This window comes from Hemicordylus capensis, chromosome 3 (assembly GCF_027244095.1).
Source record: "Hemicordylus capensis ecotype Gifberg chromosome 3, rHemCap1.1.pri, whole genome shotgun sequence".
Classification (NCBI taxonomy): Eukaryota; Metazoa; Chordata; class Lepidosauria; order Squamata; family Cordylidae; genus Hemicordylus; species Hemicordylus capensis.
This window is the reverse complement of record NC_069659.1, coordinates 242,186,745-242,211,045: the sequence shown is the minus strand read 5'-3', so window position 1 is coordinate 242,211,045 and position 24,301 is coordinate 242,186,745. Positions and strand designations below refer to the sequence as shown.

Here is a 24,301-nt window from a genome sequence, read left to right as displayed (position 1 = left end):
TGCTCACCCTCTGATCTGTCCTCAGGCAAGAGGGCACTCATCAGCCTGAGCCACTGTAGATCAGGTCTACTATGAGAGCCAGTGTGGTGTAGTGGTTAGAGTGCTGGACTAGGACCTGAGAGACCTGAGTTCAAATCCCCATTCAGCCATGATACTAGCTGGGTGAGTCTGGGCCAGTCACTTCTCTCTCAGCCTAACCTACTTCACAGGGTTGTTGTGAGGAGAAACTCAAGTATGTAGTACACTGCTCTGGGCTCCTTGGAGGAAGAGCGGGATAGAAATGTAAAAATAAATAAATAAATAAAATAAAAATACTATGTAACAAATATGGAGTAATCTCAGTATTGTCAAAAGGTCACTTTTATTAAGTCTTAGAGAGCTTTAAAATTTTCCTTGAAAAAAATGTATACAATGCTTTAAAATAAAACTGTCATCACTTCAATGAACATTTCCAAGGACTGAGTATTTGCTGCCAAACCCAAACACAGAAAAAGAAAAAACAAACAAAATCCCCCCAACAAAATGCATTTCTGTCCATAGTAGGGTAGCAGAAAAAATTCCAGCATGATTACTTTGAAGTATACTTAAGACAACTACAACAAAATTACTACTTAGTAGGCTGTAACTACTTATAGGAATCTTCATAGTATTTCACCATGCACTGCATATGCTCACAAAACTGCATTTCTCTGTAGGCTATACCATATTTACTATTTATTGTAAAGACTTAAATATGGAGGACACATCGTAAATGCATTCCTCATAGGAAGTTAGAAACAACTGCTTATGAAAAATGTTACAACACAATTAAGGGCCGGAGCACTGTACGTTTACAGCTCAAGGAAAGAAACATTTGGTCCACATTGTAAATTACAGTAACTAAAGCCTGATCCTAGAGTAAAGCACATTTCTTCCACCTTCTACAAACACGTTTGATTGCATAACATGTCCCACAGTTTATCTTTAATAATTTACATGTATCCATCTTAGTCACATTAAAAAAAAAATTAAGCAGTTATAGAGGATATTTAGAATCCTGCAGAAATTTGCACCATGGTTACAGACTGCATAAAACTGACTACCTGGAACAGTTCATTATTATTTACTCTAAGTCTGGTGGCCCCATAGAGTAGTCAAGATTTGTTGTTGTTTTTTCTTCAAACTCTCTTAACTGGCATGATTTAAAGCATGATTACTTTGAAACACTCTTTCACAGTATTTCCTAGAGAATTTTCACCAGTATAAGAGTACATGTCCTCTTGTATGTGAAATCAATTTTAAAATATCATCTGGACATTGAATATGTTTTTAAATATAGGGAACCATGAAATGTAGCATGTACTGGAGAACAACCAGCCTAATCCATGTTTGACACAACAAATATTCTGTTTATAGAAAGAAAAGGAGGTGCATGTGATATACAACAGATAAGTATAGACAGATTTAAGATATGACTTGCTTCAACCCAATACTGTTTAAAAAGTACAGTAATTCAAAATATATATTTCAGGAATTTTTCTACAAAGCAGGAAAAAAGGCAGTTTAATCTCTCCAATTAGGAAAGTGATTTCCAGTATCTTCAAAATACTACTGAGAATTCCAGTCAGAGCAGGGGTTGTTTTGGGCAGGCAGGAGGAGGGAACAACTTTATGTACTTCTCTCTCACATCTCTTTCATTAATACTTTGTTTATATTTATAACCAGCACACCATACTAAAGGGCCAAATGTTATAATAGTAATGGCTCTTTTATAATGTGGGTTGCTAAGCAGGTCTAAAGTGTGTATGTGTGGTAGAGTGAGGATGGTAAATGCAACTTTAAGCAAAGAAGCTGGGAGTGAAAACTCTTCCCCAGTTCTTCCCCTGCTCCTCACTACCCCACCCCTTTTTCAACTAAGTTCATTTCTGGTCTCTCATCGCAATCAAGGTTTTCTCTCCTGCCTGCCATTCCCCTCCTTGAATCGGCTGCTACTTTTGCTTTTGCTTTGCAACTTTTAGTACAACTTGCATTCTAGGACATAGGTCTGTGGCCTTAATATTTCTTCTGGGCATAAACAAAAAGTTACAGTCAAGCCACCCAAAATGTTATTTGTTTTGCTTTTTCAAGTATTAGTTCAAATTGAGATTGCAAGCTTACTAGTAATCATTATTGACAAGGTTTGGTGAGTTTAAACAAACAAATTCTTTTTCACAGCATTTCATAGACAGTCCTGCACAGCAAAGATTATAATATTCATATAACTAAAAGAAAGACCAGCTGATTGAGAACATGAGCTGAATTACAACTTCAGGCTCACAAAATAAAAAGATGAGCTGTAAGGAGACAACTTAGATCAAGGTCTTGTGGGCTATATGGTAGTTACCTTTATTCACTATGAAAGAAGCTTATCCATGACAGAGATCATATTTTACTGAATGGAAGAGTGAATCACAGACAAAGTATCTTAATATGGCAGCAGCTATAGGGTCCCAAGTTTGAATAGATTTTGTCCACAAGTGTGGTTTAACTTAACAATTCTCATAAATACACATACCCACTATTTCTTTTGTGAGATTGTACCAAAAAATCAAACTACAAAATTGGATTGAGATGGGCAGTAATTGGAAACAGAGAACTGCCTGTCTTCTAATTCTCCTTACTGATTTTATTGACTCAACAAAGCTGTTCTCATGAGCAGCCAAGCCTAGGCTTAGGTAGCCAAACCTGGGCTTGGCTGCCCTTGAGAACCACCAGGATCCATGCAGATCCCAGCGGTGCTGCAGCACCAAACCCAGCACCAAAGCCTGGCTCAAATGCACTCTTAACCTGGCTGCCAGGTTTGTGTGTCAGAGTGAGCTGCTTGCTTGCAGCTTGCGCTGACACAGAGAGGGGTGCCTAGAGTGCCCATCCCCTGGGGGAGTTCCCCAGTGCACCACACTCAGAGTGATCAGTCTTGTTCCGCACTGCACGGTGCAGCGCTGATCATGTGGGAGAGTGCTCCCTGTTCTCAACAAGGACAGGATGCAAAGGCAAGGTTTGCAAAGCCTTTCCCCCGCCTGCCAGGTCGTGTGAATGGCCCCAACAACTTCTACTCAAAACATCCCAAAGAGCACTAAAAGTTCCTTTTAAAGCACCTATCTTCAACACTGTTGTAAAGCACCTTAAATTCTGATTGAGCATATTTAATACAAAACCATTTTAAGCACTAAAAGATAACACTGTGCAACATCCAAACTAAGTTAGTCATGACTAACTTATCTTATTTATTTTAATGGTGCTTAGTCATGACTAACTGTTGTCCACTAAATTTGAAGCTGTGGCCCGATCAGCACAATTGTTTAAACCTAGATTCAGTGTGGCTTGCATTACATTATGTTACAGGCCCAAGATGAATCTGAGATCCCGCCTTGGCATGAACTTAACTTCCATGTTTTCACTCTAACCTGCATAATGTATACATAAGGGGAAGAAGGTCATTGCTTGATGGTAGAGCACCTGCTTTGCAAACAGAAGTCCAAAGTTCATTCCTTGATATATCCAATTAGGACTGGGAAAGACTGCCACTTGAAACCCTGGAGATTTGAAGCCAGTCATCATATACAATACTGAGCTTGATGGACCAATGATCTGATTCAGCAAAACAGCTTCATATGTTCATATGATGAGATCTGGTTTTGCCTATTTGTTTATGATGTTTTAATATCTCTCCCTCTCTAGCATGATTTTAAGCAGCAACTCTTGTTAAAATAAGATTTCTTCAAAAATAGTAGCAATACTGTATAAAAGTGACTAATCCAGTTTCAGGAAGTGGTAGAGGGGCTGAGGCAAAGCTATACAGAAACTAAGGTCACTGCTTTTTATTGCTCTTCTGTATTAAGTTTTTGCTTAAAATGCATGATTTTTCTAATAAACTATATCCTCGCAGAAGGAATTAAGAGATTCAAAACAAGGAAAGCACAAAATGCAGCAGAAATCATGTGAAAGCATCACACACACCCTCTACAATGTGCACTATATATGATTCCTTCTACCTGAACACTTTGTTCTGTTGGGGCCTACACAGAAACCAGTGGCCCTTCATCTTCACTGCTGCTGTAGAAGGATCAGGACTACTCAATACCCCGCAGAATGGCCCAAATGGCAAACACAACATCCATTTTTTTTATAGTCACATGATTAGTAATAAAGAGCAGCTGTACTATTACCAGGCATAACCGAAGCAAGCTGAAAAAGTGACTGCATTAGATAAAAGAATCAAGTGCTATCAGTATCTTCAACTGCTGTGCAGATTTTGCTGTAGATTTCCACTATGTTCTGCCTAAAGAAGAATTATATATGTAAATCATATGTGAGGACAAATAACCCCAAGGTTTAGCCAAAATATATCAAAAAGCCACTTGGAACAAATATAAAGATTTTTTTTCATTGTATTAGGCTGTTTTGGGGAACAATTATTTCAATGAAGCAGCTATTTTGATCCACCATGGTTTCCAGACTATTCACACTAGATAACAGGTATTGCTGTGGAGTAATCTGCAAACTAAACAGCATTTGCTCATTCTTGATTTCAAGTACAATCGTTCTTTTCCAGAGACAGAAATACTCAATGGGGTTGCCTGAAAGTTTTTAAGTTGTTGTTGTGTGCACCTTTGAACAGGCAATCTTTTTTGGTGCAATTTCTGAGCTGCAAAAAAAAAAGTTTAAGAAGTTGCATGCCTTCCTAATCAACAGCAAAAGCAAGGTACATTTTATCAAATACTTGTACACACAATGTTCATGATACTTTCTCTACTGCGTCATTTTTACAATTCATCAATAGTTGTCGTATTTGTTGATATATCGCACACTTCAGCAAAGTTGCAATTTTGGAGGTCTTTATAGTGGTTTTTCAGGTTGGCATACAAGGAAACAGTTTCCCCTGAATGTGGAAATCGCAACAGCTTCTCATTGAGCAATATCTGAATCTTGTATTCCTCCTCAGGAGGCTTGGCATGATCACAGTGATAAAGCACGAACAACAGGTTTGCAGCATAAGGGACAATGCGGCCACTACGAAATGCCCGATGCATGTGCCTACGATAGTTGTAAGCTTTAAGAGGCTCCTCATCCTTGAAGTAGCCCATGAGTGCAAGAAGTGGTTGAAGAGTCTCTGCATGTCCAAAATTGAGGATCACAGGTGAAGAAATAGACTTTGCACTGGAGAGAGAAAAAACCAAGCAAAAGAACATTAATCAAAGGAATCCAGGAGGCAAGGAGTTTATGGACACTCTGATGCCAATGAATTTGTACAACCCCCTTGCTGCTGCATGGAGGTGGCTGTTCCCTGTGCAGGCAATGTTACTCGAATCTCTTGCACTAGGAGACTCTTCTGCTGCAACTGGAACATGCAGGGATTTCTAGAAGAGGCATGGTGACATTATCTGGGACATCTGGGAAGTGAAGTTCCTTCCAGTGCTTTCCTCATGGGGATATTGCTGCATGCCATTCCCATGCACTCCAGTTCCAGTAGCCCCCACTTCCAAGTTTCAGAAATGCGAATAACTGCGGAGATGTGCATGCTGAGAATGGCCACCTCCTCCTGGTCCATGCATAGCCCTAGTAGTCAGTCTACTATATAGCTAGCAGAATGGAGCTGCCAGCTACCTTATTCCGAACGTTACTGTCCATGTAGTACACAGGCCATAGAGGATGTGGGTCATGTTTTATTATACTGTAATTTTTATAGGGATTTGCATGAATCATCAATTTTACCTCTGATTAAGGACCTACCAGGCAGAGGAGATGAAGCATATATTTTATTTCTCTCATCAGACCATCAAGCCCCCGTTACTCATAATGTGGCTAGGTTTTGTGTAATAGCAATGAATATACGATGGCATCTAATGAGTAATCTAATCTACTATACTACTGTATATTCATAAAGTTATTGTTGCTATATTATTGTACGGACCTGATTTTGTGCTCTCCTTGCCCCCTTCTTGCTTCTGTAGTGGTCAAAGACTGTAATAAAGTTTATCTATCTAGTTTACCAGCTATTGTGAGAAAAGCTATTGGCCACTGTTAAAATAAAAATGCTATGTTACTGTTCAGATGATGCCTGCCATTAGAGACATCAGGAGAAACTAAGCCATGTGGTTTATGTGTGTGGGGTGGAAAGAACTGCGGGACATTAGTTGTGTGACTTCAACTCCTGCAGATTTGGAGAGAAAAAGACCCTTATTCTGCCACTGCTGTCAGACTGCTTGATAGCAGGGGCTCCCAACCCGTTGGACTACAACTCCCACCATCATCATCAATGATGGGACAATGGCCTTCCACCACTGTGGCTAAGGATGATTGGAGTTGTCCAACATCATCTGGGGCCCCCAGCTTGGGAATCCCTGCTCTGTTGCATAAACAAGTTGTTCTAGTAAGAACTAATCTTCCTACTTTCCTTCCACTGCCCCTACAACAGGACCAAATTTGGTCTGAATGGGTTAGGCAATTCACAAATTAGCACAAATGTTCATGCACCCACTGTCTTGAACTGGGGTGGATAACATCACAAACATTCTATTCTGTTGGCTCTGATAAAAGTTAGGTTTATGCTCTGGTGAACTCCCACCTGGCTACTGCAAACTTCTTATCCATTCTTCCTCTTTCACACATCAGTGATCTTAACTTTGTCTAGAACTCCACCACCAAAATGATTCCTCTGTTCCACTGCTCTCATATGTCACCACCAGCTTTCTTCTTGATCTAGAACAAACCGCTTGTCCTTGCTTTCAAAACTATCCATGACCTTGTTCCACCCTATCTTTCAACCCTTTTTTCTTGTTATATCCACATCTATGAAAGCTGTTCCTCTAGCATTACCACACTCAGCTGACTAAAGGTCACTTGCTCCCTAAACTGGCTCCACTTCTTCTCTCTCACAGTCCCTACAAGGGGAACTCTCTCTCTTGAACATATGTCACCTCTCCCTTCCTTTTAACTCTTATCTGGATTTGGGGTAGCTTTCCACCCCCAGCTCTATAAAAGTGTGTAAACAAGCAAACCACTGCACTCTCAGCTATGATCTTGTGGTAAAACACTTTCCTGGACTCTGGAACACAATATATCCACAAGTATGGCCTCTCACCAGTTATTATATATATGTTATCAGTAAAAATTTGACACGGTAGAAAATTACCCCAAATTGAATGGGCTTCCTGCGGTGCGGCAGTTTCTATCCCATTTCCATTATAAGTCAATTGAAAGTGTTAACTCGGTGCGTGGCAGCTGTGAAAAAGGCAAATTCCATGCTAGGGATCACTAGGAAGGGGACTGAAAATAAAAATGCCAATATTAAAATGCCCTTATCCAAATGTATGGTGCAGCCACATTTGGAGTACTGCATACAGTTCTGATCACCATATCTTAAGAAGGACATTGTAGAACTGGAAAAGGTGCAGAAGAAGGCAACCAGGATGATGATCAGGAGCCTGGATCACCTTCCTTATGGAGGTGAGGCTACAGCATCTGGGGAGTTTTAATTTGGAAAAGAGGCGGCTATAGGGAGACATAATAGTGTATAAAATTATGCATGGAGTAGAGAGAGTGGATAGAGAAAAATTATCTCTCTCACACAACATTAGAACCAGGGGTCATCCCATGAGACTGAGGGCCACACCATTTAGGACCAACAAAAGGAAGTACTTTCTCATACAGCACAGAATTATCTATGGAATTCCGATGGCCACTAGCCATTAATCACCAGCCATGGGATGTGGTGATGGCCACTAGCTTGGATGGCTTTAAAAGGGGCTTGGACATGGTGAATATGTCTACGAATGGCTACTAGTCTGGTGGCTATAGGCCACCTCCAGCCTCAGAAGCAAGATGCTTCTGAATACCAGTTGCAGGGGAGCAACAGCAGGGGAGAGAGCATGCCCTCACCTCTTGCCTGTGGAATCTTGCCAGAGGCATCTGGTAGACCACTGTGAGAAGCAGGATGCTAGACTAGATAGGTCTTGGGCCTGATCCAGCAGGGCTGTCCTTAAATTCTTAACTGGGAGAAAAACTACCCAGAAATGAATGGGTTTTCTATGGTGGGGTGGTTTATATCTCATGCTCATGTTAAGCCATCTTGGAATGGGGGAGAACACCCTGTTCCTCTTTGGAAACTTCAGTTTTGTTTTCCCCATGATGCTATTGTTTCAAAACTAGTCTGAGGCCATTCTGTGCTCCTGGGTTAGGGCAGATGAAACCAGCCCCTCCCACAATGTCAGACCTAGTGTTTGGAACAAGTAAAGCATTCAGAAGCATCTGACTTCACAGAAGCAGGGATTTTAGCCAGCAGCAACCACATCAGCTTCAGTAAGCCTGGCATCAGTGGATCAACCATCTGCAGTACATCTCTAGTCTTTTCCCATTTTTTCTAGTGAGATGCAGTCCAGAAGTGGTGGGGGTTGGTTCCAGGTGGAGAGCGCAAGATGTAATGTAGAGGTGGGATGTGTGGCATTGAACAGTCTGCTGAACCTACTCACCTGCCAGTGAAGGCACCAAGATAATGGGGTACATGAAAAATAGCAATGGTGGTCTACAACCATTCTATCATTTACCCACTACACAATGGTGAGGTGGGGTTGGGGTCCTCCATTGAGGCCAGACCAAGGGAAGCTTAGTCTAGCAATGAGTGAAGCAACTTCCTCCCCTACAATCTAAGCCCAAGAAAGGACCAATGTGAACCCTGAGGGAGGAATCCAAATACTGCCTGGACTCCTGGAGAGTCACTGCTAATCAGAATTGACACTGCTGCTTTAGAGGGACCAAAGGTCTGACTTAACAGGCAGCAGCTTCCTATGTTCTGATGGAAACAGCTTGACCTAATAGAACTGAATGTGCATCTTGGCCTGTTAGTTCTGTCTGGTGTGTTTCATTTCATAAGTGCTGCATGGACTGTGGGCAGTACACTAGCAGTTTTCCTATTTCTGTGCCAGAATGCAGCTGAGATGATTTGATGAGATCACAAGCAATTTAAAATTTAAAAAAATTAAGATTTGATGAAAAAGCCGCATAACAGGAGAGAAGAGTGATTGCCAAGCTGGCAACCATTAGCGGTATCTGGACCTTGTTTGCGGCTACATTCCTGGGTCTGACCAATAGTTCATGAGCAGCTGTTAGGTTTCTGAGGCGCTGTCCCTTCTGGCAACACATGCCAAGCAAGCCAAAGAGGAATGGTCTGAAAATATGATGGTGCTGTGATGCAAAAACATCGTACCCACTGACAGAGAATGTTTACCTTGGGAAGCAAGCTGGAGGAGGACTGCAACAAAGACAAGTAGGCCTGAAAATTGTGCAACAATGTTTACAACCATGGATCAACACTTGGGGATCAACCATGGATCAACACTTGTTGAAGCATGTGTAGAGGGGTGATTCAGATGAGCACCCTTCTCATGTGATTAAAGGATGTGCCAAGAGCGCATTGGTGCATCCACCAATGACATCAAGACAGGAGCGTTCTTGCCATAGAACTGATGTTCTTGCATGTGCAGGGCTATGTTCATCTGAACCTGCCCTCAGAGAATTGTGGTGAGGAATAAATCTCATCCTGCCCACCCCCCAATAAACAGCTGACAGATGCTCTCCTGAGCAAGGGGTTGACCTGTGTAGGCACTATGAAACACAAGAAGCCAGACATACTCCCAGAGTATGGAGCCTTCTTCATGAACCCTGTCGCCTATAAGATTGTTGTGGGATGTCTGGTTACAGTTGCCACTGGCTTGTTTAGTGACAACCAAAAATCAGGCTCTCTCTAAGGCTGCCCCATGACTTTGGACTCAAAACAAAACTGGAGCCTCTGAATCTCTGGTTGCTTTTACGAAGAACCTGAAAACACACCTGTTTAATCAGGCTTTTTTGGTTCATAAATTTTTAAGTTTACTGATATTTAATTTTCAAACTGTTTTAATTGTTTTAGTGTTGTCTTGTGCTTTCATATTTGCAAATTGCCCAAATCTGCTAAACAAATTAAATTAAAAAACCAAGTATATGTAACACATTCTTCCTTCCCTCTGCTTCCCCATAATCTATTTTTCATTGCAAGGAACAGAAGCCTATGTAATTCTATAAGGCTCCAAAAGTAGCATAATATAAAGATTAAAAAAATAGTATTAGTTGTATTTTAAGAAATTGTCTGGCGCCCAGTCCAGTTTCCGCAGCACGTGAGAACCACCAGGAGCCGCATGGCAGCAAACCTTCTTGGGTAGCCCGCCACTTAACCCGGGTTTTGGGCACAAGGGCACCCAAAAAGTAGGCTAGGTGATAATGTGTCACCACGACACAGCTCTGCATCAACTCACGAGTAGCCCCCCCAACAGGGAGACTACAACAAGTCTCCTGGAATCAGGAGGCTCCCCAGAATGTCCCGCACAGTCACGTGGGGCATTCTAGGACTTCCGGGAGCCAGTAGGCCTCAAACCGGCTCAGTGACGGAGCTGGTTATCGTCTGGGCAGCTGATCTGGCCACCCAGGGCGAGCTGCCTGATTGTCTGTGGGGAGAGCGGGTCAAGCCCGCTCTACCTGCAAACCCCCTTTAGGCAATTCACACTGCTCGTGTGGAGAGCCTTAGTGACTTTCACAGCATAAGACACTGTGTACATTACATATTGTATGAGGAGTAATGTGAATGGGATTTAGATTAACCCAAGACTAGATGAAGAAAGCTGGACAAAACCCACTTTTGGAATTTACAAAATCGGCGTTTCATCACAGTTAATTGTTAAATTATAAAAGGCTAATTCTGTATTTTCAACAGCTACAAACATACAAAGGTCAAATAGCAAGCCAGGGCTAAGATAAAATTTAAAATTAACAGTGGAAACCAATGAGCTTTTTAGGTTACTATGTAATACCAAAAAGGCAATACAATCCCACTACATGTTTGACCTGACCCATCTGGCGTATAGAACTTTAAGGTATCTTTACACCAAGTGACTGTTTTTAAAAGAGGGGTTGATGTAAAAGAAGCCATGCAGAATTTGGTGATGTCCTCAAGTTTTAAAACTGTCCACAAGCTGTAGGTCCTATCTTAGCACAACTCCCCACTTTATACTAAAGATCATGAAGATTTGCAATCAGACTGCACTCTGCATATGAGAAAGTAGGAAAAGCAGCATCTTTTGCTAGTCAGGTCATTTCCCCTTTGCACCATTAGGTGACTCTTGAGGTCTAATACCTGTTCATATAAATATCTTCCTTCCCACAAACACACATATGACTGGCTAGAGTTTTTACTAAGAAAATACACATTTAGTGAGTCAGGAGGTACACATCAGGTCTATGCCTCCTTACCTGAAGCCATCCCTCTCCATGTTGCTGCTACTTTCAATATTAAGGAGTTCTCAAACCAGTAATTAGGTTATTGACTGGTCATATGCAGCACAAGAACAGACGAGGCAGCTCTTAGATAACTTTATTAAGCACATAAAATGATAATGAAACCTAGACCAGTAAGACAGCACACTTTCCCAAACAATAATCAGAAATTGATAATTCAAGTTACTTCAGAAGCAGAGAGATTTCTAGAAACCAAATCTAAATTGCTTTCCATTTAGTAAACTGACAGTGCAGACAGATACCTGTTCTCTCCATTTATGCAAAAGGGATTGTTGGTCATCTGTACAGTGCCCACATTCAAAACATTCCCAAAGGCAGGCAGTGTTTGATTGGTTTACAAAAAAGGTGTTTCTCATAAGTATTATGTTACTGAGTTCATGCTTATCTTCCACTCTAGATTGTGTGGCTTATGCAACAGAATGCAAAATCAAGGTTCAAGACAATAAAGCAAGAAGTATCTCAAAAACCAAGGGCAATTTTGCTTTTACATGCTGAGCTTTAAGTTACATCCTTTTTCATTTCTACTTATTTCAAAAGAGGAAGCTTTACTACTACAAATTACAATGACAATTCTTTTTGTATTAAGCAGGGGGAGAGAAACAAGCCTGATCCAGCCCCAACAAAGCATCCCTCCAGTGGCTGCTGCTGGTTTCTACCTTGTGTTTTGTTTAAGACCATGGGCACTTTGGGGACAGGAACCATCTTATTATTAGTATTCTTTTTCTGTATCAACTGCTTTGCAAACGTTTTATTGAAAAGTGGTATATAAATAATAATAGTATAGCAGTAGTAGTAGTAGTAGTAGTATTTCTAAGATTAAGATGCATGTCCTGGAGACAATTCAGCCGACAGAAAACTTCTGCACCAAGTTACCATGCTTTATTTTGCTACCAAGTCATTCCCTTTACTTTTGAATCCCGGAGGTCTGCTGCTAGTCACAACAGTCAATTAAGCTAGATGGACTGGTAGCCTGAATCAGTATAAGAAAGCTTCATAGTTGATAAACAGAAATTATTGTTTGCTGAGCTTCAACATAGTTATACGACACCAGCATTTCTTCTGCAGTTCTTGATAATACTGTGGCAGCAACAGCAAATATATGTTGCTAACTCAATCCTTTTAAGTATTTATAAACATCCAAAAAACAATATTCTGTTGCTTTCTACATAGTGAGGTTTGGTTATTTACATCCTAATAACTAGTGGTAATTGAGGTAGAACATGACATCCCATTCCCCCTACATCTTATCCAAGAGAGCCTTCTATAGCCACAAGGCTATATTTGGTTTGTAGCCATTTGGTTCAAAGGAAGTAACAGTCCAAGGAACAGTTCCTGTTCTGGACCAAATAGAAAAAACTCATCCATTTGCATTCTGGTAGTCTGTAGTATAGTGTTGGGAGATGAACACTGGCACCATTGTTACCAGATTGGCCCAGAAAACAGCACAGTTTTCCACCCTCCCTTCAACCTAATCCTGGCTTAAGGTCCAGTTGCCCAGTAACCTCTTGCAGTTTCTTAAACATGGCTCCTTGACCAAGCAGGGAGGTGATAGAGGGAGTGAATTAGGAGTCCGCACAGACTGATTGCTGTGGTTCGGTCTCAATTTGGACTGAAATGCAGGTTCCCCCAATCAGTTCGGTTGAACCCACCGGTTGGGCCAGTCGGATAAACAAACCAGCTTGAACCAGTTCAAAGTAGTTCACAATCAAACCTCTCTAACCGGCCCGGCTTGCAGCAGATTCCCTAGAGAAAATTCTGAACAGAGATATGAGAGGCCTGCACAGAACTCATTGTTCCCTCTAATGGCCTGGCATATCAGCTACATGTGCACACATGGAAGGGGGAAATGTGCTTCTATTAAATGTACTCTGGGGATTCCTTTGCATGGGTGTGTTGAGTACACGTGAGGAAAGATTAGGCTCTGTTACAAAAACAGAGCCGTAAACCAATATCCATCTAATAATCTCCGGACACGAAAGGCTTGGCAAAATAAAAGCCACTTGTAGAAGATAATCAGGCTTAGAATTTGGCAAACATCTGAGGGGAGCTCCAAAGCTGCAATGAGGAGAAAAACCACCGAAAAGCCCTCTCCATCTCTGCTCACAGTTTGTACTTGAGGCAAGAGAGGAGACTATCATCTTACCATACATGCAATGCAGTGGGAAAGGGGGGGAGAATATAGATTATGGAGTTATATTTGCCTCCTTCTTCCATATGAAACACACCATATCATCATCATCAGGTTTGAAGTCCAATGCCTCCTTGTCCCACAAAATCATAATCACATGGATGTCATTTCAGCTTCCACATGATCACATGGAAGGATAAAACCATAGAAGAGTCACTGTATTTATCTTCAAGCTGATAAATATACTCAACACCAAAAGGGGTTCAGGAGACCCTGAAACATACATATCAGGGAAGACATGAAATTCTTGCATGTGCATGTTCGAAGTATGGTATGTGTACAGATTTCTAAAAGAAGTCATCCCCAATAAAGCTCCTGAGCATATCTGGGAAGCGCTGCTAGATGAGAGGCTTTTATCAGAATAGAAAGTAAATAAACTCAAGGCAAACACAGATCTTTCTTTCCTTCAGATTCTTTGAGGCATGAAGTGATGGTGGCACAATTGCTTTTGGTGAGCCTGGGACATTAGGAATGAGAATTACTCAATGCTCTCCCAGATTTTTCACTTTACTAAAGATGAAATTCTACACTCTGTTAATGTTTAGACAATGCCACACAAAACCATGTCCTTTACCATTTAGATATCTGCAGGTTTCCCAACACGTGCTGAATGCTAAGCACTAATGCCAATATATTTTCCTTGAACCTCATAGATACTCAGAGCTTAAGCATAATGGGTTACAAGACATCTGCTTATAGTTCTGCCTGCTGCTTTTCTGGAATCACTCCTAAATGATATTAAAATAAGATTTTTAGTCAATACCAATGTACCTTTGTCAACAACCACTACTGACATGCCAGCCAGAAGGGTACTGCAAGCTTATATTCCATAATTTTGAGCACACACACCCTGCCCTTCCAGGGATAAAAAGCTATTATTTCTACCTGCAAACTCAATAACTGATGCTTATAATTTTGTAAACAACAGAAGAAACCCTCACTAAACTTAAACATCAAGGCCCGAGTTTAGAGACAAAAGCAGCTATGGTCCTTTGGGTTAACCAAAGGGATCAGAATCTAAACAAGTGGAGAAAAATGGGATTCCTGATGGACAAGTTAACATTCTGTCATGTTAATATGGGAGCAGGGAACAGAAAACAAAAAAGGGGGGGGGGAAGAAAAGTGAAGATGTAAGAGGACTGTACTTCAGAGCAGCAAAAAGCAAAGTATTCCTAAAGCCCTAGCTCTGTTCATGCAATAAGAATTTGCCTTGGGAACAATTCTCTACTGGCTTTAACAGGAAGCTGGTCTTAACCATGAGGAGCAGAAGGTAGAATCAAAGAACAAAAAGATCTCTTTCAGAGATGAGAATCCTCCAGGTTTTAGGAATTAACTCCAGATGACAAATATAATCCTACACTGAAAAGACAGGCAATCATCCCAACAAGGAAACATAAAGAACACACATTGTACAACAAGGCAGAGGAGAATCCAACATTATCTCCCCAACCAGCATCTGTTCTGGGGGAGCCATGCAAACATAAGCAACACAATCCACCTGCAGTGATGGAACATGAACGAACACATACACACACACACCCCACACTGAATCTGCCTGTTACCATGCGAATCACATAACAAATCCAACTTCCCTGTACTCATGTTAACAAGAGTCTACTTGCATGGTCAAATCTACAGATGCCATACCAGTTCCTTGTCTGCGACTACACATCACTTCTACAAAACGATTTTAGCATCTCTTAGGTCTGGTGCAGACGCAACGCTAACCAAATGTTAATCACCATTTAGAAACTGGAAATGAGCCGTGGAATTGTGTTCCCTCCCACTCTGCCCTCTTCACTCTGTTGCACAAGTCCTCATTCTCCACTCAACAATGGTTTGATACTAATCCTGATCAGTCTTCTCAAGCTTCAATTCAAAACCACTCACACATTCTAAATAATGTTTAGTGTTATGTTTGCGCCAAACCCTACAGTTTCTTTACCTCTTCCACCAAGATAAGGATATTCTGTGGCAAAATTAAGCAGCTAGTGATAAGTCCCATATTATTCACAGATAATTGCATTTTCTTTTGTACTACTCAGTGGAGGGTACAATCAAGGAATTTAGTCATGTCAATGTCACAAACATTTTTCTTCATTTTTTATACAGACGAATGAAGGAGCACAAACCATTGAATGACACTGAATGTCTCCTCCCTTTTCATCATCAAGTTGTATACTGGCTACACTGATGTGAAGATTGTCTCCAACTTTTGCTCCATTTCCCCTGACCTCCTAGGAGCACTGTTTAAATTGCCCTTCTTGTAGCTTTCTACTGGAAGACAGAAACAAGGTAACTTAGCACTCAGCTTTCCTCTTCTAAGAGTCACAAGGTGATAACAAGACTGGCACATTCATCAAGTGTGATAAACTACTTCCACAAATCATATAAAGCATTGACAACAGGTGCAGTAGAATTTGGTACTAAAAGCCCAACCCTTCAATCCCATATAGACCTTAAGGCTGCCCTATCCTGCCTACCACCTGCTGCTCCAATGATGACAAAGTAATCTCTTATCAGTGTATTTTCATAAACAATGAAGAGAAGGAAGCCTATATTCCAACATCAATTGACAATGCTCAGCAAAGGAAGTCCTTGGGTTTACAAATATGTGTAAATCATTATGAGTATAGCACTGATCTCAGAACAAGATTTAAAAAAAAAAAATTAGATAGACAATGCTACAATATCTATAGCTTACAAGGAGGACCAACATTTGCCTTGTAGCCATAAACAGCACCCACAGTTGGAAGCGTAATTTGATTTGTATCTCATTCTACAAAACTGAATTGTTAATAGTTGTGGCAATTCAGTCAAGTCTAAAGTTTACAAAGAACAAAGGGAACATATTTTTTCAACCTCAGCTTTGCAGGTGGGCAGTCTAAACTGTGATGTAATGTATTATAAAACAACAACACCCTTTCTTACTTAGGAAGCATGATAAAAAGCAGCACTAAGTATTCCATAAACCATTTGGGGAGGGGGCTCTCAATGCACTAGCTGCCATCTTGCATAGTGCTACGAGGTTGGAAGAAGGGCTGAACCCTTGTACAGCAGCAGGAGCTTAGCTGCACTGAATCCTTGCTCCTGCAGAGCAGCATGGAGAGAGAAAGAAGCTATTTTGGCCTCTCTGCCCTCCCTCCAAAATGTCTTTTCACTGCCAAGCATACGTTCCTGAGGGCTGTGCAGCCCTCAGAAATATATTCCTGGCAGAGAAAAAGTCTTTTGGGCGGAGGGCAGAGAGTCAAAAACACTTTCCCCTCCACCAGGCTGCGGAGCAAAGCCTCAGAACAGCTAGGCTACTGCCGCTCTGCAAGGATGGAGCCCTTCTTCTACCCTTGTAACACCGGCCCGTACAAAGAGGTTGAACCTTTGATTAATATCTTGTCTAGCAACAAAACCCCGGAAGAAAACTATATTCCTGGGGAGGTTTTTAAATGTAATGTTGAATGGTAGATACCAATCCTGGTCAAATTATACAGGTATATTAACCTAATTGGGTACATTTCTGAAAGGTAGAATAACGGTATAGAAATTCCAATTTTTAAGAAGGGGGATTGCAATCTCCCCTTAAATTACTGACCAAATCAGCCTTAAAAATTCACAAACTAGAAGACTGGGTCATTCTGAACAGCATCCTGGTTGAAGAGCAAGTGGGCTTTAGATCCAGATATTCTATTCTAGATTCTAGTTTTATTTTGGCCCATTTAGTTAAAAAAATATATGACAGAACGTAAATCAAAGATATAGGTGGCATTTGACTCAACTGACAGAAACATGCAGAACGTTCCAAGTTCCCACCCTGGCATCCAAAGACAGGGCAGAGAGAGAGTCCCTGCCTATAACCCTGGAGAAGCCGCTGTCCATCTGTGTAGACAATTCTGTGCTAGATAGACCAATGCTCTGACTTGGTAGAAGACAGCTTCCTGGGTAAACAAAGTTGTGGACCAAACTAGTTGGACGTGGGACACCAAGACTAATACATTCACATACATGCTCCCCCAAAGTACTGGCTAATAATAATAGCAAAACCTTCTGGTGTAAGACAGTGTTACCTCCCAGTCTTTGCAGAAAATTCACTCTCTAAAGCTATTCCCCCACACACCAAAAACCTGGCTAAGGAAGCCCAGCCCCATTTTCGGTGTGCGTGTGTACTCCCAGAAGGCATGCAGCTACTGGCGGCAGCCAGCCTGCTTAGGGAGCCCACTATTTAGTCCAGGTTTTGGGCACGAGGGTGCCCAAATAGCAGGCTAAATGCTATACACAAGTAGCCTCCTGTCTGGCTTTGGGAAACTCCCCATAATGCACTGCGTACTTATGTGGTGCATTGTGGAAGCTCCAGGGCCTCCAGGCCCTCAAACCGCCCAGCTCCCTCCTGGCTACCGGCAGACACCAGCAATCATTTGGGCGGCCAATCCAGCCACCCAGCAACATGGATGGGATCATCTGAGGGGGAGGTAAGCTTTTCACCGCTTCCTCCTTTTGCCCCGTCTGAGCCCATTCTCCAAACGTGAGAATGGGATGTCTCTACCCTGGTTTAGTCATAACAGGAAATAATGGCTTCCTGCTATAGGGACAATTCCTAGAGAGGTACAGGTTTCTGTGCTCCCTCTCCCTTCTGCTCCTCTTTTTCAGACTCAACAGGGAGACTGAAAGTTTCTGCTTTTGATTTTAAACCAGGTATCTGGTCCACATATTCAAATTTTTGGAACTGTGGTTAGTTTTAACTATGGTTTGTTCACAAACCAGAATTTAGAATTATAGTTTGATCTTTGCTTGTTCAAACAATCCATTAGCTAAACTTCTCCATAGTTTCTGAGGTTTGGGACCAACATGTGCAGGTGCAGTTAGATCATGAAAGTGATTAAAATCAAAAATATGTTATTTGCTTATTACCTTGAATTAGCTATGAAGTACATATTTTACTTTGAATTAGCTACAGATTGGGCCCTTTCTCATGATCAGTGAGAAGGGCTACCAGGCGCAGGGGAGGAAGGTTTCTGAAACTTACCTCCCACACAGATGATGGTTGCGTCCATGCTGGGTACGCATACTGTTCACCTAGATGGACAACGTCTACCCCCGGCAGCATGGAGGGTCGGGATGATATGTCCCGGCCCCTGGAAGTTCCATAATGCACTTCGTGAGTGTGCGGTCCTTTTGGGGATTGCCCTGGCACTGGCCAGGAGGCTGCTCTTGTGTCGGCTCCATGCAGTGTCAACAGTTAAGATCACTTCGGCTAACAGACAGGCTACTTTGGCAGATTTGCCACTAAGGCGCTACCAGCAGTTTTTACGCACAGCCAAGCCCGATCTTGGCTGCGCGCGAGAACAGCCTCAGTGTATATTTTACACTGCCTCAGCCTCAGTGTATATTTTACTCCCCTTGCCCACCATATTCCATTCATCTGCAGTTTGATCTGGGACTAGCCGTTAGACGTTAAACAGTCATCATTACCTTGACTGGCTCAGATGCAACACTAAATCATGGTTTAGCGCTATGTGAATGAATCTATCATGGAGAATGAAATCTCCGCTCTCATGTTAAGAAGAAACTGCAGTTTCATGCTAGGTATGAACTTTGGGAACTCGTTTGAGAAAACAAGCCGGGATATCAAACCAAAAACAAGCCATTATTTGATATCCTAGTTAGTTCTATCTAGGGATGGGCCCAGACTGGTCCGGAGGCCATTGAAATAGCCTCCGGAGCGGTCCGGACCTGGGCGGTCCGGTCCGGGTGGGGGGGTACCTTTAAGGGCAGCAGGAGGGTTTACTTACCCCTCCCGCCGCTTTTCCGCTTGCCGCCGTAATCCTAAGTGTAATTGGGGCGGCAGGGAGGTATCCTGCCGCCCCAATTACACGTAGGATTACGGCGGCAAGCGGAAAAGCGGTGGGAGGGGTAAGTAAACCCTCCCACCACCCTTAAAGGTACCCCTCCACCCCAGTGCCGGACCGCAGTAGGTGGTTCCGTGCACACCTCTAGTTCTATCTAGTTAGTTAAACTTCTCTCCTTAGAGTTAATATGTACTGCAGAACTGCAGTTAGTTCTTCACAGTGAAGGCAGAAGTTTTCACTCTCTTCTTACACATGACAAGGAAGCGAGGGGAAGTGTACAAGCCCATAGCTCCCTTAAGCTCGTGTGCTAAAGCATGGTTTATTGATATCGATAAACTGGGTCAACGTGCAACTAGAATCACTATAACAAGTCACTTAATCCGCACATGTCTTTGCCCGTTTGTAGAATTCAACCATGACTTACCTCAGGTGGGTTATGAAATGCTTACTGAAATAGCTGGAAAGGCAACAAGGCACTTAACATTATGCTTAATAAAACTGTATTCAAAACTTCTACCAACATCTTGGGTTTATACTGCCATCAACTGTTATGAGATGGAACAACACCAAGTTCCTCACTAGCCTCAAGCCATACATAATGAAGGAGATCCATAATCAAGATCTCCTCCCATAAAAATAGGATTTTTAAAAATACATATATATTCTTACTAATTTGCAGTCTCACTTGGCTGCCTTGAAGATTTGGAAAGATGCACAAGATGGGGTAAACCCTTCCTCCTAGGTCATAACCTCACACTCCAAATGCTACTCGCTCCACGGGAGAAAATATACTGGAATCATACAACTATATGTATGTTTTGTCACAGAGCTCATAGCAGCATGGGGGGAGGGAGGGAGGGAGTATAAGCAGTGTTATTGAGACTGGGCAATGGCAGGGGATTGGAAAGATTAAACACACTTGCCTTGTGCCACTTCTCTAATCTTCTTCTAATTATAAACAAAAAACCAAGCCCAAAAACTGAAGATCCTAACCGCGGTTAGGAGACTGGATCTCTCTCCTCTCTCGTCAATATTCCCTCCTCCCTTCCATAATTTCTTATAACCATCATGCAGTAGGGATGTGCAAACTGGTTCGACATTGAACTTGGCTGGCTCGAGGGCTCACTCCTGGGCTGAACCAAGCCTAATTTGGCTCAAGATCAAGCCAACCCCGCCTGCCCCCCATCCAGTCCCGGGGTTCTAATGCGATTTAAAAAAACAACAACTCACTGCCTCCAGGGATTGCTGCCATTCCAGTGGGTGGGGTCTCCAGCAGTTCCCCCTCCCCCCGGTCTCATAACAACCCAGTTCTGTGGTTTTCAGTCTATTCTGGGCCTCTTTGCACTGGCAGCGGCCATTTTGGAGGCTGCTGTGCATGTGCACTGGCCATCTGTGAGCTCATAGCATGGTTCCTAGCTCTGAACCATGATTAGAAGCATTATGTCTGCAGTTCTGCACCAAGCAAGACTGGTTCACTATCCAATGTAGTCTACGGGCGACCACTCTGATTTAAATCCTTATAAATTAAGGTAAAGACAACCAATTTCTGTGTTCTTGTGGGCCAGTGTTCTCCAGAGAGGGATCAGCAGCACATTCTACAACGCAGCTTGTCACCCTCACTTGTAGTCAGGTTCTATAATAAAATCTAGAGCTGTGTGGCTGAAAATTTTCCATTTCTAAAAATTCATTGGCTGACATCCAGACAGGCACTGCACACAATACCGCTGCATGCAACGGGGGAAGAGGCCACTTTTGCCAATCCCCCCCATCCACTGAAGCCCACTGTGCATTACCAAAATATGTCCCTGAGGGTTGCACTTTTCCAACCAAATGTTGCATTTGCTTCAATATAACATTTAAACCACATTAAACGTCTTTGCTGATTCCCACCTCCACCCAATCAAATATTTCAGATCACAACCTATTTAGGACATCAGAAAAAATTGCATAGTAAGATTGTCAGGAAAAGAGGAAGTTTTGTGTAAATGAGAAAAAAAGCGGTATGGGAAAAAATTCCAGAAAACCCACATCTCTGATAACTAGCCGTGATATATACTACTAGCTGTGAATAAGTCTCTCCTATGGAGGACATATTCTCAAGGGTGGCCAAGCCAAAGCACTGCATATAAGTTTTACAACGATTGAAACTGGTTTTGCTCAGGTGAAATTAGGAGATCTTTTTATTTTTTATTTGTTTTTAAAACAGACTGATTAAAATTTGGTAGGGCTATGTAAAATTTTACTGTGCAGCTCAATACCAATTGCACTACCTTGTGCACTGCAAACCAGTCCATAACTATGCAGGCATGGGCTGGGTATAAGAGATCCGCAATTTCAGATACAGGTGGGGACTCGTCTCAGATGTATTTATATTACACTTCTCTTTCATGAGCAAAGTGGTATACACAGTTATTAACAACAATAAAATAAGCAAGCCAAACTGCAAAAACCATTAAAAATATTACGATAGAGCAGCAAGTATAAAATCAAATGCTAACTGTATAAAATATCTTCTGAAAGAAAGATGTTAGAATAATCAGGTTTTGCCCCCATCCTAATAGTATTCCCATGCACTCTTTATTTACCCTTTATGAGGAAAGAATGGCTGCAATTCACCCCTATGAGAAAAAGGAAAGCATTACACCAGGGTAAAACTCTGATTTAAGAAATTTGTTTGAGAGCTACACTTTGCCGCATCTGGACCAAAAAAGACTTATTTGTTGCAAACCAGAAGGAGCCTCCCCCCTCCCCCATGTCTAAAGGAGATGCAGGTTAGACTACTGCAATGCTCTCTAAGTAGGGCTGCCTTTGTACATCATCCAGTAACTTCCAAATACGGCAGCCAGATTGGTCTCTGGGATAACTCAGAGGGGCCATATTATGTCTATTCTTAAACAGTTACACTGGCTACCAATATGCTTCCAGACAAAACTAAAGTGTTGGTTGTTACCTTTAAAGCCCTGAAAGGCTTAGGACCAGATTACCCTAGAGGACATTTTCTACATGATCCCCAACACACATTAGTGTTATCTGGAGAGGTCCATCTCCAGCAGTTACCTTCAACAGTATCATCTGGTGGCAACTCAGGAATGGGCCTTCTCTGCAGCTGTTCTTAGGCTGTGGAATGCATTCTCCACAGAAATCTAAAGTTCAACATTACTGGCCTTCAAAAGAACCCTTAAGACTCATTCTTTTAGTCTGACCTTCCAAGGTTTTTAAAATGTTAAATTTTTGTTGTTTTTATTTGTTGTAAATTGCCGAGAGCTACTAATATGGGGCGATATGATTTTTCAAAAATAATAATTAATTAATTAAAATAAAATAAAGGGGGGAGGGGAATCGCGTAAGCCTGAGGCTTGCGGAAGCTTGTCCTTGTAAACAACAAACCATAGTTTCGTAGTGTCTCAGCTGGACCTGTGTTTCAACAGAGTTCCTTCATGAAGCAGCACAGAGCACCACTTTAAAGTATGATAAATGTTTGTGTTAAGCATGAAAAGTACTTCTGGCTCACTAACACAACCTACATCCCAGTATTCAGCAGTTATCAAAGTATGCAAAGTATGCAGAATTTCCACTTCAATGCCCCAAGTGGAAATTCTATCGAAATCAATGTTTTCAGGCTCAGGTGCTAGCTAATGCAAGAAAGCGACTGTGTATAAAAAGAGATGAAGCTTTTTGAATCTGCTATAGATGCAGAAGACACAAACTTTTCCATTATCTTAGTAGTTCCAAGATATTCTGCTGTGGTGAACCCAATCCCTTCTTCCCCACCCCTTATGTACATACCTATAGTATAGTTATCCCTCGCCAAATGCAGGTTTCCCAATCACGGTTTTATGTATCCGTGCCTGGGAAATTGTGGCAGGACTCGCCAACCATGGCCCAAGTATCCACGGTTTGGAGATATTTGGGGGCTATGCAGGGAGGCTTTTTTTTGCAATTTCTGGGGCTCAGGGGGTGATTGTTTCTATTTTTAACTGTATTTTGCAGCCTTTTTACGACCGTGATTGCCCTAACCCTGTTTCCCATTGGTTTTAATGCCTTGCCAACCGTGAATTTCCCAACTGCAACATTTTCCCGGAACGGAACCCTCACAGTTGGCAAAGGATGACTGTATTATCTTCAACACCACAAAAGACTCATGTTGATACTGGCTGAACCACAAAAAGTAGCTATGAACCTGTTAAAAACAACAACAACAGAGTCTCCTCTGTCAGGAATGGAATCACAAAAGAGAGTCCCCGCCCCCCAGTTTACCTTTGACTCTCCATAACTGCTTGGTCCAAATGTTTGAAGATATCCTGGAAAAGAACGCAGCTGGAGCGACTATTGATATCATATCCATATGCTCTCTTCCAGTACTGCTTTAGGTCATTCAGATATTCAAGTACCTAGAATCACACATTAAATGTTTGGTAACACAAGGAGGATTACATTATTGCAATAAGATCTAATTCAGTGGGGCTATTCTCACGACCAACAAAAATCGGGCTAGCAGTGGTTAGCCCGATTTCTGTTGGTCGTCAGAACCACCGGGCTCACACCGGGCTCCGCGCCGTGGCGACTTGCGAGTAGACCCCCAGCGGGAGGCTTAAAAGCCGCCTCCCTGCTCGGGGGTCTTCCCAGTATGCCCTGCGCACTCGCACAGGGCATACTGGGGCTTCCGGGGGCCGCGCGGCCCCCAAGCTCCCCAGCGGATCCGTCTCGGAGCCGGCCATCATGTGGGCAGCCAATCTGGCCACCCAGGGCTCCCTCCTCGCTCGTGAGCGGGCTTAGCCCGCCCTTCCCGCTCCCTTCCCAAAACTGGGTCTCATGGATCGTGAGACCCGGTCCAGTAAATGTAAGCTAGGGAAAGACCTGGCTTTATGCACACCAGCGGTTTACTCCCATCCACAACCCTTTCACTACAAATGGGGTGAGCAACTGAAGTCTGTTG

General features: G+C 42.3%; 1 protein-coding gene across 1 annotated transcript in view; it reads right to left on the bottom strand.

The window, feature by feature from the left end:
- Positions 1-342: 342 nt before the first annotated feature.
- MINPP1 (multiple inositol-polyphosphate phosphatase 1) overlaps positions 343-24,301 on the bottom strand; it is a 34,592-nt gene continuing 10,633 nt past the window's right edge. The window contains exons 4-5 of the mRNA XM_053306402.1: positions 23,623-23,756; positions 343-5,175 (exon numbers count right to left, since the gene is read on the bottom strand). Coding sequence (XP_053162377.1) covers positions 4,782-5,175; positions 23,623-23,756 — 528 coding nt within the window. The 3' untranslated portion in view covers positions 343-4,781. The remainder of the gene's footprint in view (positions 5,176-23,622; positions 23,757-24,301) is intronic.